Here is a 15,471-nt window from a genome sequence, read left to right on the forward strand (position 1 = left end):
TCATTTAAATCAATATATTCCATGAGGTTTTTCTGCTGCGAGTATTTTTCCTGTTTTGAATTTTGTTATGGTCATATTTGCATAAATGTTTGAGAAGTCACAGAAAAATCATTAAAATGAGAAGAGTTTTCACTCAATCACAGATCCTTGCAACAGAGCTGAACCGATAATTTCACGTCCTTCCTGCCTTTGCAATGATTTCCCTTTAGTTGAATCAGCAACCTGTCCAATTTCTTCCTGAATGCTTCAACTCAGATTGCGTCCAAAGCAAATGATGGTAGCTTATTTCATATAAATACATAAATGTAAAACAGTGTTCAGCTTATCAAAGCTGCTAAACTACACTGCACTGTATGACTTATTAGATGAGCCTTCTTTATAAACTAGTTATCTGCCTTGCATAAACATTTTAAAATAAATAAAATTGGGAAAAGATTGCACTTATAACGAATCCAGAAAGTTCTGTAACTGAAAACAACACCAACTTCAAATGAATTTTAAAAAACCTCTTAGACCTGTAAGAATATTTATTGCGTTACATCAGAAAAATACAAGGCTAGAATTTCTTTGAAAAAGATATGATCTCTGCATCATGTGCAGTATTTCATTACAGCAATTTAATTTTACAAAATATTTTTACAATACATGATGAAAATCCTATTCAAAACCTCCCAGTAGCAACAGAAATTCAGTAATCAAAGAAATAAAAAAATAATTTATAGGGAACGTTTTGTAAAGTAGCTGACTTATATTAAAAAGGATTTAGTGGTGATTTAATTTTTTGATGATTTGAAATATAATCTATGCACGCCAATAAAAAGAAATGTTAAGACTTTAAAGCTGTTATTTCTTTGTAACCTAAAGGAAAAGAAAACTGTTTTGAGAACACTGAAATTGATACCTTCACTTTACAACTTTAAAAAGAAATCGACTGGCTGTTGTTGGTGGTGAATTCCGGTGCTCAGATTCCCACTAAACTTACTCCTGGGAAAGTATAAACACAGCTTCTTCAAGAATATTATTAGCCTCCCACCAATGTACTGGTTTTACTGTGAATTGCTGGCAGTGAACTCTGCAGTTTAGGCTGTACAGCATGGCAGCAGCAGGTAGGTCAGCCAATTTCTGGTAACACTACAAGCGATGACCACATTTGAAAATTGCTTCAAGTTTATTAGTATACAGTATTTCACTCTCTTCCAATAATCAGTTTCTTTACAACTAATTGGAATGTTAATGATGAAAAAAGACCATTAGCAAATGGAAGCAATCACAACAACGGAACTGAGCAGCAAACTAGTTATACCCAGTTATGTCAAACACATTTTTGTTTGAAATTTTTAAGTGTTGTTTTTAATAGAACAAAAATGTTCTGCCAAAGTAAAACGTTTAATGATGTGACTTTATACTCACCAGATTACTTTTTCCCTCTCCCAATTTTCTGTTCTCAATTTAGCACCAACTCTTGATAGGCTACAGTTCTACAGGTGCTGGAAACCCTTCAGTACCTCTCCATTCTTCATGTGAAAGCTTGGACTGTGAACATCTGCAAACAACTCACGTGCAGAGATATCACAATTGAGCCCTATCTTTTCCTCACCTGACACTCACACATATGCTTTCCAACAGGGGTCAGTGGATAGCCATCGGAAGCAAAAACTCTGCATGAATTTTCTCCTCCTAGTCAAATGACAAGAGTATTACTGTACTTCCTTCAACTGTCCCAACTGATTACAACTCAGCATAGATCAATTATTGAGCCTATGGCTTTCTCAACAATATATCTCACACTGTAAGAAGTACTGTTATCAATTGGAGGAGTTGAAATGTCACAATTAACAAATGCCATTTATGTTCCACTAGCTTGAGATGCAGAATAATCATCATGCAGCTCATACAACAGATGCTCCAGAATAATGGCAAAAACTGATGCTGGCTATGCAATGAAATATTTTCTCCAAAAACCTTCTGCCAGCAATGACCAATGCTCTGCCATTACTCATAGACATGAAGGAACATTTATTCCCATAGGAGAGATGGTGAAAAAGACAGGAGAAAGACCACAGACTTTTTATGTTTTGCAACTTTTGACATATGAAGGATAAAAATATCTGGCATTCTGCACCACAAGAGGTCATATACTATTGTTATTCACATGAACATGTCCTTTTGTTATTTTCTCCCTCTTGCTTATCTAGATTCACCTTGAATGCATCCAAGCTATTCACCTCAGCTACTCCTTGTGGTAGTTAGGTCCACATTCTGATCACTCTCTGGCTAGATGTTTCTCAAACTCCCTATTGGATTTATTAGTCACATTCATATATTTATGGCCCATAAAAATATCTTATTTTTGTGTTTTGCTGTGGCTGATATTTTAGTCCTCTCCTACCAGAATAATCAGCCTTGTATATATCAAAAGGTATAATCTAGTCTTTTTAAAAAAAGGATTGATTTCCTCTGGGGTTATAGTTTAGTTATGTGCTGTAACAAAATAAAAAGTGGAAATAAAATACTCCTACTCTCCAAACTAAATAACTTTAAATATTTCCCAGCTCTAGGTATTTGGCTTGTTTAATTGAGTAAATGAGCACATCTGAGTAGTTTGAAAAATCTCCACTTTTAAAACTGCAACAATATTTGAGAAGGCAGAAATCACTGAAAAGATCTAACAAAATTATTTATGTGACGTGTTCACAAACAAACAGACCGAATTATTGTACTGTTCCTTTCCAGCCCTCTTCCCTTCATAACTAATGCAGAAGGCATCAAAAACTAATATAAGTACATTATTTTGCATCAGGCATTATTCATTGACCTGAAGCAAATAAGTCAACAAGCTGCAAATTTATGAAGAGATTAATTCACTTCTATGATCTGTTTTCTTTTATTATACCTCAAACTGATCATAGGCCTTTATTTTGATCATTAAACTTCTTTTAATACTTGGGATTTTCCCTTTGGTAAGGCCAAGTTTAATTTAGTTAATAATACTGTACATTTTATTACATCACTGCATATGAATTATTTCAGCTAATTAAACCAATTTTCTTCAGTTCTCTACAAGTTTCCAACATCCTTGTATACTCATCTAATTTTATTACCTTCTGTATTTCAGGCTTCAGTGAACAAGCTGAAGCTCAGCACAGTTTTGGACTAATAGAGTCCAGTGCAGAACAGGCAGGAGATGGGTGTAGCTGGATTGGCACCCACCTGAGCTTATGAGCCCCGAGTTCAGCATAAAATATAATATGGGCAAATAGTACCCGTGAGCAATACCTGGAACTGACAGCACATCCAAAGTCCTGCAGCATCTTAAAGAGGTATTTTACAGCTGAAGTGCTTTACTGACATGTCTTGCAGCACTCAAGGAAATTGCAGGGCATCTCACTTTTTTGATGGAACTGTGAAAATATTACTGAAGCAAATGCAGAGAGCAAGTCAGGAAAAAAGCTTGGCAGGAAGTAGCTACCGACCATGATTTTTCCATAATTATCAATGATGACAGCCTACAATTCATCTCCAATTTAATACAGGCTGTGAGTTCCAATATGACTGTAAAGTTCAAATTTTGTCAGAAGTATTTTACCACACTCAGGCCATTGGATGTCATTTGCTTTGGTTGTGCTGTACAATCAAAATTTTTCAATCTCCAATTTTTCAACAATGCTTTAGGAATAGGAATGAAGACAATACAAAGCAATAAGAATGAGCGTGGTGTTTGCCACAAGGTGTAATGAGACAGTGGCCCGAATTTTGCATTAAAAATAACAGTGAAATTACCAGCGCTCCGTTAAAATGCAGTAAATCAGACAACTTCCCGAGTATGCAGATGCACAGTTTATTTTATTTATTTATTTAGAGATACAGCACTGAAACAGGCCCTTCAGCCCACCGAGTCTGTGCCGACCGTCAACCACCCATTTATACTAATTCTACATTAATCCCATATTCCTACCACTTCCCCACCTTCCCTCAATTCCTCTACCACCTACCTACACTAGGGGCAATTTATAATGGCCAATTTACCTATTAACCTGCAAGTCTTTGGCTGTGGGAGGAAGCCGGAACACCCGGCGAAAACCCACGCGGTCACAGTGAGAACTTGCAAACTCCGCACAGGCAGTACCCAGAATCGAACCCAGGTTGCTGGAGCTGTGAGGCTGCGGTGCTAACTACTGCGCCACTAAATGCAGAAATCTGGAAGTTGAGTCCGAATTACCCTGCTTCTCCACAAATTGTGCTAGGACAGTACCTCACCAATAGTTTCAACATTGAAATCAATGCAAGGGCATGAAGATGTGGTACTTGCCCACTAGCTAGCCATTAAACATGGCAGAAAATGTTAGGGTTGGTGCATTCACGTGTAATTAATTTTTAACGGTGGGATAGGCCATAATTACTGCTAAACAACCACTCTAGCACTGAAAATTTATTTTTACAAGCCTGGAGTCTCGTTCCTTCGGAACTTAGTGCTGGTGATTTAAAAAAAAATATATATTTTTTACTTTTTCTGTCTATCTCTTTTACTCTCCCTTAATTCTATCTTTCATTCCCTCTTTTTATTTAGCTTTCTATACATGATTTAAATCTAATTTACATTTCTTGCTTTAGCCTCTGTGTGTTTCAGTGAGAATTCTTCCATCCAGTTGGTTGTAAAACCTCGCTATTGCTTGTTCTGTTCTCTCACACAAGCCACAGATCCTCTGTAGACGGCACTGCACTGGATCAGAGGTTCGAAGACAGTAAGTCTCTGCTCAACAATCTGCGAAAGCTCTGTGGGCAGCTGTCAGTGTAATGGGCAGCTGTCAGTGTAATGAACAGCGAGTGCCGTTCCTTCACCACTGACCGCAAAATCCAGGCCAATGTCTTATCCACAGCTTTAACTTTGCTTTGCCACTTTTGGGCGGCACAGTGGCGCAGTGGTTAGCACCGCAACCTCACAGCTCCAGCAACCTGGGTTCGATTCTGGGTATTGCCTGTGCGGAGTTTGCAAGTTCTCCCTGTGACCGCGTGGGTTTTTGCCGGGTGCTCCGGTTTCCTCCCACAGCCAAAGACTTGGAGGTGATAGGTAAATTGGCCATTGTAAATTGCCCCTAGTGTAGGTAGGTAGCTAGGAAATATGGGATTACTGCAGGGTTAGTATAAATGGGTGGTTGTCGGTCGGCACAGACTCGGTGGGCCAATGGCCCTGTTTCAGTGCTGTATCTCTAAATAAATAAAATAAATAAATACTGAGTTTGCTGGGCACAGGTCACTCCAGTTTGAATTACATTGACATTTATTAGACAACCAAAAAAGTGAATCAAAAGAAACCTAAACAAACAGAACTATGTTAAAAGTCAATGATGATCCTTTCTAGTCATCTGATTCTTAAGGGAAACTGACAGTGACACTCCAAAGTGATGAGAAAATAACAAAAAAAAGGATGGGGATGGTTTACCATAGGAAATTCAGGACAATTCTAAATCTGCAGTATAAATGCAGGTTTAATTTCATTCCATCTGGAATTTGGTTTTGCTTTTAGTCTACAATAATAAGCTAATTTTGGGCATGATCGCCCCTTTGGGCGCATCATAATGAATACTTAAAAGTTAGCATCTTTCGATGTCAGAAGTTGATTCCAAATTAGATCATCCAATTTATTCTATTTATAAGGACTACAAAACAGATTAAAGGTTTCAAACCAAATTAGATTACATCAGGCATGCAGTTTAAACTTTAAGGCTGCTTCCTTTTAGGATTCACAATGTATGTGTTAACCAATTTGAATTTGTTCACTTCATGAGTTTAATGACACATCATCCCCATGTCACAAAAACTTGATGAATGACTCCTCTTCAATTTTGAACCTCTTTGTAGGTCTCTGTTGATATTCAAAAATTTCAGATTTTTATGATTTACTCCTGAAATTATGAATTCCATAGCAATACTTTCAGCCAACGTACCTTCTTTTTTTTTTGCGTGTGGCTGATTCGGCACAGCCGCACAGTAATTTAAAGTGGCCAACTTGTGTGCGGCCTGCACTGGAACTTTTGGGTTGCGGCATGGCCACACAGCTTAGAGGGAGCATTGGTGACAATGTACAAGGAAAATCCTTGTAATGTAAATAAAGAAAAATAAAACTAAATAACATTGCAGGATTGTATGAACAAACTAAAGAGATAATGTGGCAGAAGTCCTGGCTTGAAGTAAACCAAGGTCAATCATAAAAAGGTTCCCTCCTTTTTTTGAATCTGTTAAAAATGCTTATTCACCTTTCAGTCATTCTGATGATGGATACCACCTGAAAAATAAAAATTGTCTTTTTCTCACTACAAATGAAGACTGACCTCCTGGGCTGAATTTTACCAGCCCCTCGATGCCGGGAATCGTGGTTGGGGGGGGGGGGGGCCCGTAAAATACTTGCGGGAAAGGCCCGCCACGACTCATGATGCTGAGAAGGCCCCGCTGCATTTTACCGGCAGCGACGAGACCTCATTGCAGCACCCCCCCATCCCTTGGCAGCGCGGCCATCATTTAAATATTAAAATCAATGAAAACAAGATACAAATAAACCTACCTGGTCCTGGCGGCCGTCGCACGCCGATTTTACAGCCGCCAGCTGCAACTCGCACGCCTACGGAACTCCATTTGGAGTTCCAAGGTGAGACATTGGTGGGGAGGGGGGAGGACTACAATTATCAAGGTGGGGAGTGGGGGGGAGGTGAGTGGGAAAAACACTTCTTATTGGCTGTGGGTATGGTGGGAAGAGGTTGAAGGCCAAAAATGAAGAGGTTGGGAATAAAATGAATTTTGTTGATATTGCCCTGAAAATAAACATGGGTGGGTGGTGGGGGTGGTGGGACAGGGCCTTCAGCATTTATTGCAATCTTTACACACAATGCACCACAATATCACTTTAAAAATTAAAATTACTTCTAAGGGCATGAAGCCCTATAAAAATGGCGCCAGACGCCATTGCCAGGGACGGAGCGGTTGCCCCCTCTTTGTCATCGGAGGCAGCCGCTCCTCCCCCTCCATTTAAATGAGTCCCTGGGCGAAATATCGTGGGGGCTCAGCGGTGGCGCTTCCGTGTCTGAAGGCCGCCGACTTCAAAGCGTGCTGCTGCGATGTGGGGCATGCTCATAAAACTCAGCCCCCTGTGTTTCTCCAGCATTTACCATTTCTGTTTCAGATTTTCAACATTTGCAGTTGCTTGTCTCTTTTTCTTTCTTTCCAATGTTGGCAAGGGTAGTTTCCCTCAGGACAGCAAGACATGGAATTGACAAGGACAATTTGCAGAGATCCAAAGACTCAGCCCAAAGGAATGAGGAGTTAGGACAGATAACTGAATAACACATTCACAAGAGGATAAAAATCAGGAAGGACCTAGAAGTGAGGCAGTGTTTTGTTTAGGTACACTCTGTCGAGACATAGGAAGGAGTTACATTGAAAATGAGCAGAAAGGACATTTGGGACATATGATAATGTGTATGTGATTATATCAAAAGACAAAGGCCTTGATCACCTCAGCAATTGATTAGAATCTTGAAAACACATTTACTGCAGGCCAAAACTGGGAACAGCTGAGACCACTGAGGGTAGCACAAACAGAAAAGAGGCAATGCACAAATTTATAGTCATTGAGTTCAGGGAATAGCATGCAATTTGAATGTATAAAAAGGGATGATATGATTGAAGCTATGGTACTGCCTGAAGAGTGTGCCTAAGCTTGACTGTATCCTGGTTATTGCACTGAAATTGAACATTGAAATAAAGGCAAGACAAAAACATGGACTGAGTCTGCTTATTATTCTACACGATGGATTTAACTTCACATTGTTTGTACAATGAGATGGGGGAAGGGAAGAAATACTGAGGCTTCTGGAACCTCAACACCACTTAGAGAGGTAAATACGTGGCTCAAAGATTGGTGTGGGAGCAATGGGTTCCGATTCATGGGGCACTGGCACCAGTAATAGGGAAGGAGAGAACTGTTCTGTTGAGACGGGCTTCATTTGAACCATGCTGGGACCAGTGTCCTGGCGAATCGTATAACTTGGGTTGTAGATAGGGCTTTAAACTAATTAGTGGGGGGAGGGGTCAATTGAAGGGAAGTTTAAAAAATCACAAAGAAACAAGAGAGCGCAGGTGCAGGGTAGTGTAGAGGCAAACAGTAATCAAAGTGTGACAAGAAGGGGCAGAAAATATAAGCAGAAGAGTGCAGCAGAAATTAGAACCAGAATGAGTAATAATGGAAAAAAAGCCAAAGCTTAAGGCTCTTTATCTGAATGCATGCAGCAGTCGTAACAGGATATATGAGTTGACGGGACAAAAAGAAATGAATGAATATGACTTGATAGCTATTACAGAGATGTAGTTGCAGGGTGACCAAGACTGGGAACTCAATATTCAAGGGTATTCGACATTCCGGAAAAATAGGCAAAAAGGAAAAGGAGGTGGAGTAGCTTTGTTAATAAAGGAAGATATCAGTGCGGTGGTGAGTAGTGATAGAGGTGCAATAGATAGTGATGTGGAATCCGTTTGGGTGGAAATAAGGAATAGCAAGGGGAAGAAGTCACGGGTGGGAACTGTCCATAGGCCCCCGAAGAGTTGCCTCACTGCAGGACAAAGTATAAATCGGGAAATAATGGAGGCGTGTAACAAGGGCCCGACAATTGTCATGGGTGATTTTAATCTGCATATTGACTGAACAAATCAGATTGGCAGAGGTATCACAGAAGAGGAATTTGTAGAGTGCATCAGGGATTGTTACTTAGAGCAATATGTTGCAGAATCTACCTGGGAACAAGCTATCTTAGATCTAGTAATGTGTAATGAGGTAGGATTAATAAGTGATATCATAGTTAAGGATCCACTAGGGGGTAGCGATCAGAACATGGTAGAATTTCAAATTCAGTTTGAGGGCGAGCAACTCGGGTCTCAAACCAGTTCCTCAACTTAAACAAGGGCAATTACAGAGGTATGAAGAGTTGTCTCTTCATGGGATCAGAGGGGAGCTGGCAAGATGGATACAGAACTGGCTCGGTCACAGAAGACAGAGGGTAGCAGTGGAAGGGTGCTTTTCTGAATGGAGGGATGTGACTAGTGGTGTTCCGCAGGGATCAATGCTGGGACCTTTGCTGTTTGTAGTATATATAAATGATTTGGAGGAAAATGTAGCTGGTCTGATTAGTAAGTTTGCGGACGACACAAAGGTTGCTGGAGTTGCGGACAGTGATGAGGATTGTCAGAGGATACAGCAGGATATAGATCGGTTGGAGACTTGGGCGGAGAAATGGCAGATGGAGTTTAATTTGGACAAATGTGAGGTAATGCATTTTGGAAGGTCTAATGCAGGTGGGAAGTATACAGTAAATGGCAGAACCCTTCGGAGTACTGAAAGGCAGAGAGATCTGGGCGTACAGGTCCACAGGTCACTGAAAGTGGCAACGCAGGTGGATAAGGTAGTCAAGAAGGCATACAACATGCTTGCCTTCATCAGTCAGGGCATAGAGTATAAAAATAGGCAAGTCATGCTGCAGCTGTACAGAACTTTAGTTAGGCCACACTTAGAATATTGCGTGCAATTCTGGTCGCCACGCTACCAGAAGGACGTGGAGGCTTTGGAGAGGGTACAGAAGAGGTTTACCAGGATGTTGCCTGGTCTGGAAAGCATTAGCTATGAGGAGAGGTTGGATAAACTCGGATTGTTTTCACTGGAACGACGGAGGTGGAGGGGCGACATGATAGAGGTTTACAAAGTTATAAGCGGCATGGACAGAGTGGATAGTCAGAAGCTTTTTCCCAGGGTGGAACAGTCAGTTACTAGGGGACATAGGTTTAAGGTGAGAGGGGCAAAGTTTAGAGGGGATGTGCGAGGCAAGTTCTTTACACAGACGGTGGTGAGTGCCTGGAACTTGTTGCCAGGGGAGGTGGTGGAAGCAGGTACCATAGAGACGTTTAAGAGGCATCTTGACAAATACATGAATAGGATGGGAATAGAGGGATACGGACCCCGGAAGTGCAGAAGGTTTTAGTTTAGGCAGGCATCAAGATCGGCGCAGGCTTGGAGGGCCGAATGGCCTGTTCCTGTGCTGTATTGTTCTTTGTCCTTTGTCTAAAGTGGACTGGGAAAATAGACTAAGGGAAAGGTCAGTGGATGAGCAGTGGCAGATATTTAAGCAGATATTTCATAAAGCTCAGCAAAAATTTATCCCAGTCAAAAAGGACTCAATGAGAAGGTTGAACCACCAGTGGTTAACAAAGGCAGTCATGGAGAGTATCCAATCAAAAACTAAGGCATATAAAGCGGCGAAAACTAGTGGTTGGCCAGAGGATTGGGAATTTTTTAGGAATCAGCAGCAGATGTGTAAAAAGCTAATAAAGAGGGAGAAAATTGATTAAGAAAGTAAATTGGCAAGAAATATAAAAACAAACAGCAAGACCTTCTACGGGTATATAAAAAGTGAGCGTGCGACCCTTGGAGGATGTTACTGGAGAATTGATAACGGGGAACAGGGAAATGGCAGATAATTTAAACCAATATTTTGCATCGGTCTTTATGGTGGAAGACATTATAAACATCCCACAGATAGCAGATAATCAAGGAGCTAATGGGAGGAAAGATCTTGTAACAGTCTCTATCACGAGGGACAAAGTATTCGACAAACTAATGGGACTAAAGGCAGACAAGCCTCCAGGACCTGATGGCCTACATCCACGGGTTGTAAAGGAAGTGGCTGCAGAGATAGTGGAGGCATTGGTCGAAATATTCCAGAACTCACTGGATTCCGGGAGGGTCCCAGCAGATTAGAAAACCGCTAATGTGACGCCCCTGTTCAAGAAGGGAGGGAGACAAAAAGCAGGAAACTATAGGCCAGTCAGCCTAATATCGGTCGTTGGGAAAATGCTAGAGTCCATTATTAAGGAAGAAATAGCAGGACATTTAGAAAAGCTTAATGCAATCAAACAGAGTCAACATGGTTTTGTGAAAGGGAAATCATGTTTGACAAATTTGCTAGAGTTCTTTGAGGATACAACAAGCAGAGTTGATAAAGGGGAACCGGTAGATGTAGTGTATTTGGATTTCCAGAAGGCATTCAATAAGGCGCCACATAAAAGATTATTGCACAAGATCGGAGCTTGCAGCATTGGGGGTAATCTATTAGCATAGATTGAGGACTGATCAACACACAGCAGACAGAGAGTCGGGATTAATGGGTCTTTTTCAGGTTGAAAAGACATAACTGGAGGAGTGCCACAAGGATCAGTACTAGGGCCTCAATTATTTACTATCTATATTAATGACTTGGAGGAGGAGGCAGAGTGTAATATATCTAAATTTGCTGATACAAAAATAGGTGGGAGGGATGAGGACATAAGGAATCTGCAAGGGGATACAGATAGGTTGAGTGAGTGGGCAAAAACTTGGCAGATGGAGTTTAATGTTGGAAAGTGTGAGGTCATGCACTTTGGTAGGAAGAATCAAAAGGCAGATTATTTAAATGGAGAGAAACTCCAAAAAAGTGCAGCACAGTGCATGAAACACAAAAAGTTAGCATGCAGGTGCAGCAAGTAATTAAGGCGGCAAATGGACTTTTAGCCTTTATTGCTAGGGGGTTGGAGTTTAAAAATAGGGAAGTCTTGTTACAACTGGACAGGGTATTGGTGAGGCCACACCTGGAGTACTGTGTACAGTTTTGGTCCCTGTATTTAAGAAAGGATATACTGGCACTGGAGGCAGTTCAAGAGAGATTCATGAGGCTGATTCCTGGGATGAAGGGGCTGACTTATCAAGAACGCCTAAACAGGTTAGGATCGTCTTATTGAATGGCAGCGCAGGCTTGAGGGGCCGAATGGCCTACTCCTGCTCCTATTTCTTACGTTCTTATTATGTTCTTATAATCTAGCCCTGGAGTCGATGCGAGACTGAAAAATATCATCATAGAACTAAACTTTTTCAGTGTTTGAAGAATCACAGTTTGCTCAAATTCAGCGCTAATACTAAATGATGTTTCATACTGGAGTCAACATTGCATTGGTGTGCACTTCCCAGAAAATTGCTTTGTTGGGTTCTTGATCAACGCAAATGAAAAAATTTTCCATGCGCAAATCGAATTTAGCTTGCTACACTCTTGCAACAAAATTTTCTGTATATTGCATGTGGCAGTGGCTAAAACTGGTATTAAAGCTGTGAAGCATGCGAAAGTACAAGATGGATGACAAATGTTCCGTAGGAGGATGGTTCACCTTGTTGGAATTACAGCATGGGTGTAAAACAGCACTGCTGTTTCCATATCTAGAAAAAGGAGAACAGGCACGAGTGACCAGGGAGATCCAAAGATTGGAGGCACACCCATCTGTACCCTGATCATTGGGCTTACTGTGAAACAGTGAGCTACCTGTACTCATCAGAAGGGCTTTATCTGAGGAGGCTGAAGCTCAATGGCATGGCTCTGGACGAGACGTGTAGGCATAGCTAACAATCTGGAATATATCATCTGTGGTAGTGAAAATTATCATGGCTTTCGGTGTCTATGCAACAGGACCATTGAAGCAACCCAGAAGATACGTACAGAGTAAACGAGTTTGCCATGCACCACCCCATCAATGTGACAATGGATGCCCTATTTCAGCATTAGAAAATGTGCTCAAATGTTTCTATTGAAAACAGTCAGAAAGACAAATGCATTATTACACACAGTATGATTTCTCTGGGGTAAGAGAATCATAGTGCACAGATGTAGCCTTTTGAGCACTTGCATACAATGCCTTACCTACATGAACAGGAAGGGCTACAGTTCACTAAAGATGTAAATGACCTATGACTGCCACATGGGATCTGTGCACATGGTAGATACATTACCCACCCTTGTAAGATCTTCCATTCTTCAATTGATATACATTACAGGGTAAAGTGTGATTTGACTTGTCTGGAGAAAACTACATGTTTGGGCATAAAGATGCCATGATGCTGTAGCTAGGTGATGCATTTGGTCTCCTACCATGTCCTATAAAGTGCCAAGACCCACACCATCATGCCAGTTACATCTTGGCAAACTTACAATTACTAATACTGCAACCTCAAAAGCGTACTTGGGTAGATGGTTGTTTGGGTATGTGGTTTGTAGAAGATATTTATCAACTGAAAAACAAAGAGGATTCCACAACAGAAGCTACTTTCTTCAGATTGGAAATCACTGACTTTCTTTGTGTTAATTATTCTTTTTTAAACACTGCAATACATAAATTTGCATGTGATTGTACAACCCAATTGCAAAACTTTCTGCTAAGGTGGCACTGTGACCTTTTAATGCCACAAAGTCAAATTACTGTTTTTCAGTTAAGTATTCCCTTTGTTGCACATGATTGTTCACATAGGGTCTCTCAATTACCTGCTAATTTATTCACTGGGACAGGGAGTGTTCTATTATGGTTAGGCCGAGTCAACGACGCGCACACCCCATGAACAAACAAAAAAATATTTAATAACCTCAACTAGTTTTTCTTTGCACTGTCAGAGATCTCTGGATACAAATACTGCAACCGCTGCAGTGTCTTGGCCGATAATTTGAATCAAAAATACTTCCAGTGGAAAAATAATAATTTTGGGGTAAGATATGCCTAGATAATTCAATTTTAATAACTGGCAAGCAGTCACGAAGCTTTGGTGAGGATTTGCATTCCAAAATCTTAATTTGAATCTTTAAATGTATTGCGTTGTAAGTCTATTGTAAATCTGTTGAATTTTATGGAGACTTCATGATTAGTTTTAAATTCAAAAAATAATTTAAGATTGTATTTCACATTTATTCCATTTCTGATTTTATGAAATGATTGTAAGTCAGGGAAAGAACTACAAAATTGGTCTTTGTTAGCAGATCAGCAAACAATGCAGAGATGTACACACTTCCTACTTAAATGAAAACTGAGCCTGTCAGGACATCATCATCTCATTTGGCAAAATAGTAGAACAGTAGCCGTTTTCTCATTTCCCTTTCCCTATAGGCTGAGGGAGAAATTGGATAAAACTTTGACTTTTACTGATCTACTGGCTCTCTTCAAAGCTGACATGGTGTAGGAGAATTTCTTTAAAACAGTTTCTTTTCCATCTTCCCTGGCAAAAACTCAACAATGATCATTTTAGACAAAATATACAAAAACATAATTAAACTTTTTTTTTCTATCACTGTTCCATTTGCTGGGACAAAATTATTTCATTCGACACACATTGTAAGTGGCATGGCTCATAGTCAAAGATCAGATCAGGAATGAATGAGTGGTATAGAAGCACCTATTAGTTTCTGTTTTTACAGTACTGAGTAAACCTACATCCCAAAGGCAACATTTGTGTTTAATGGCAGTTCACACTGCACCAAGAATCTGAATGAATCTGCCACAGAGCCTCTGGAAAATGACCAAATGATGATGATTTAATGACATTAGTTATCCCATAGCTCTAACCTGTGGTTTTAAAAAAAACAACAGAACAGCCTTTTGATGCATGTTAACAGTTATTTGGGTGGGGGCGTGGAAGTACTGACAATGAACCATAACATAAACAATGCGCAAATGCCAGCTGTGCTACTAGATATTTGTATCCCTCATAAATCGCAGTAGCACCACAGTTATATAAAAGATCCTCCATGGTGTCGAATTCAGTATCCTTCACTTAGAAGACTTGGAGAAGGAGGAATTCTAAAAAAAACGACTGTCAAAACACTCAAATTCATAAGTTAATGTTCAAAATCTCCAATTTCATGCTTTCAATCACTCAGCAGCGAAATCTGCTACTTCATATGGTCCTGAACCATACAAATCAGAAAAGTCCCAAGTTAGCTGGGTTAGCTGATCCCAGCAAGGGTTGTAATAAGGCTGTACACAACTGTATGCATCTTACAGACTCAAAAACAGGCTTATATCAATCAAGCAATAGATAAAAAGTGGCGTAAAAGCAGAAGTCATAAATCATTGTCTAGTTAATAGAATATATGAATGGAATCATTTACCCTTTTTTGCTCTTTGATATATTTAATCATGTCCTCCCTGGCTTTTTGAATTGCCTCTGCTACAGCTTTCTCACTACTTCTTCTTTCTTGATTTACAGCTTCTCTTATGGCTTCCTGGTGGGGAAATAAAGGTAGATAATCAACACAGCAGCTTCTGTTTATTAGCCCCTCCCTTCCCCACACTTAGACAGTGATACATACAATAGAATTGGTGTCATTATCGTAGCACAACAGAAAGTATTCTATGCTGACTGGAATGGGGATTGGAGTGTCTGTCAAATCATTAAACTAGTCTCATGTCACATACACAATGAACACAGTTCTAGTTTTAAAAAATTGTATCCATTAAGTCTGGAGAATTGTGACCTGTTCACAGACTCTGCCAATACTGTTCCATTATGGAGTGCCCAGGAGCCACACAGATCAATTCGCGCTCAAGGAAAGTATCTCATTTACACCTCAATGGTTCTCAGAAATCACT

The 15,471-nt window shown here is 40.2% G+C and overlaps 1 protein-coding gene across 2 annotated transcripts in view; it reads right to left on the bottom strand.

The window, feature by feature from the left end:
• The window catches only part of LOC137379580 (coiled-coil domain-containing protein 91-like), a 245,325-nt gene that overhangs the window by 20,559 nt on the left and 209,295 nt on the right, over positions 1-15,471 (bottom strand). For both annotated transcript variants that reach the window (XM_068050611.1, XM_068050613.1), the window contains exon 12: positions 14,991-15,104. In XM_068050611.1, the coding sequence (XP_067906712.1) occupies positions 14,991-15,104 (114 nt within the window). The remainder of the gene's footprint in view (positions 1-14,990; positions 15,105-15,471) is intronic.

This window comes from Heterodontus francisci, chromosome 18 (genome assembly GCF_036365525.1).
Source record: "Heterodontus francisci isolate sHetFra1 chromosome 18, sHetFra1.hap1, whole genome shotgun sequence".
NCBI classification, from domain to species: domain Eukaryota; kingdom Metazoa; phylum Chordata; class Chondrichthyes; order Heterodontiformes; family Heterodontidae; genus Heterodontus; species Heterodontus francisci.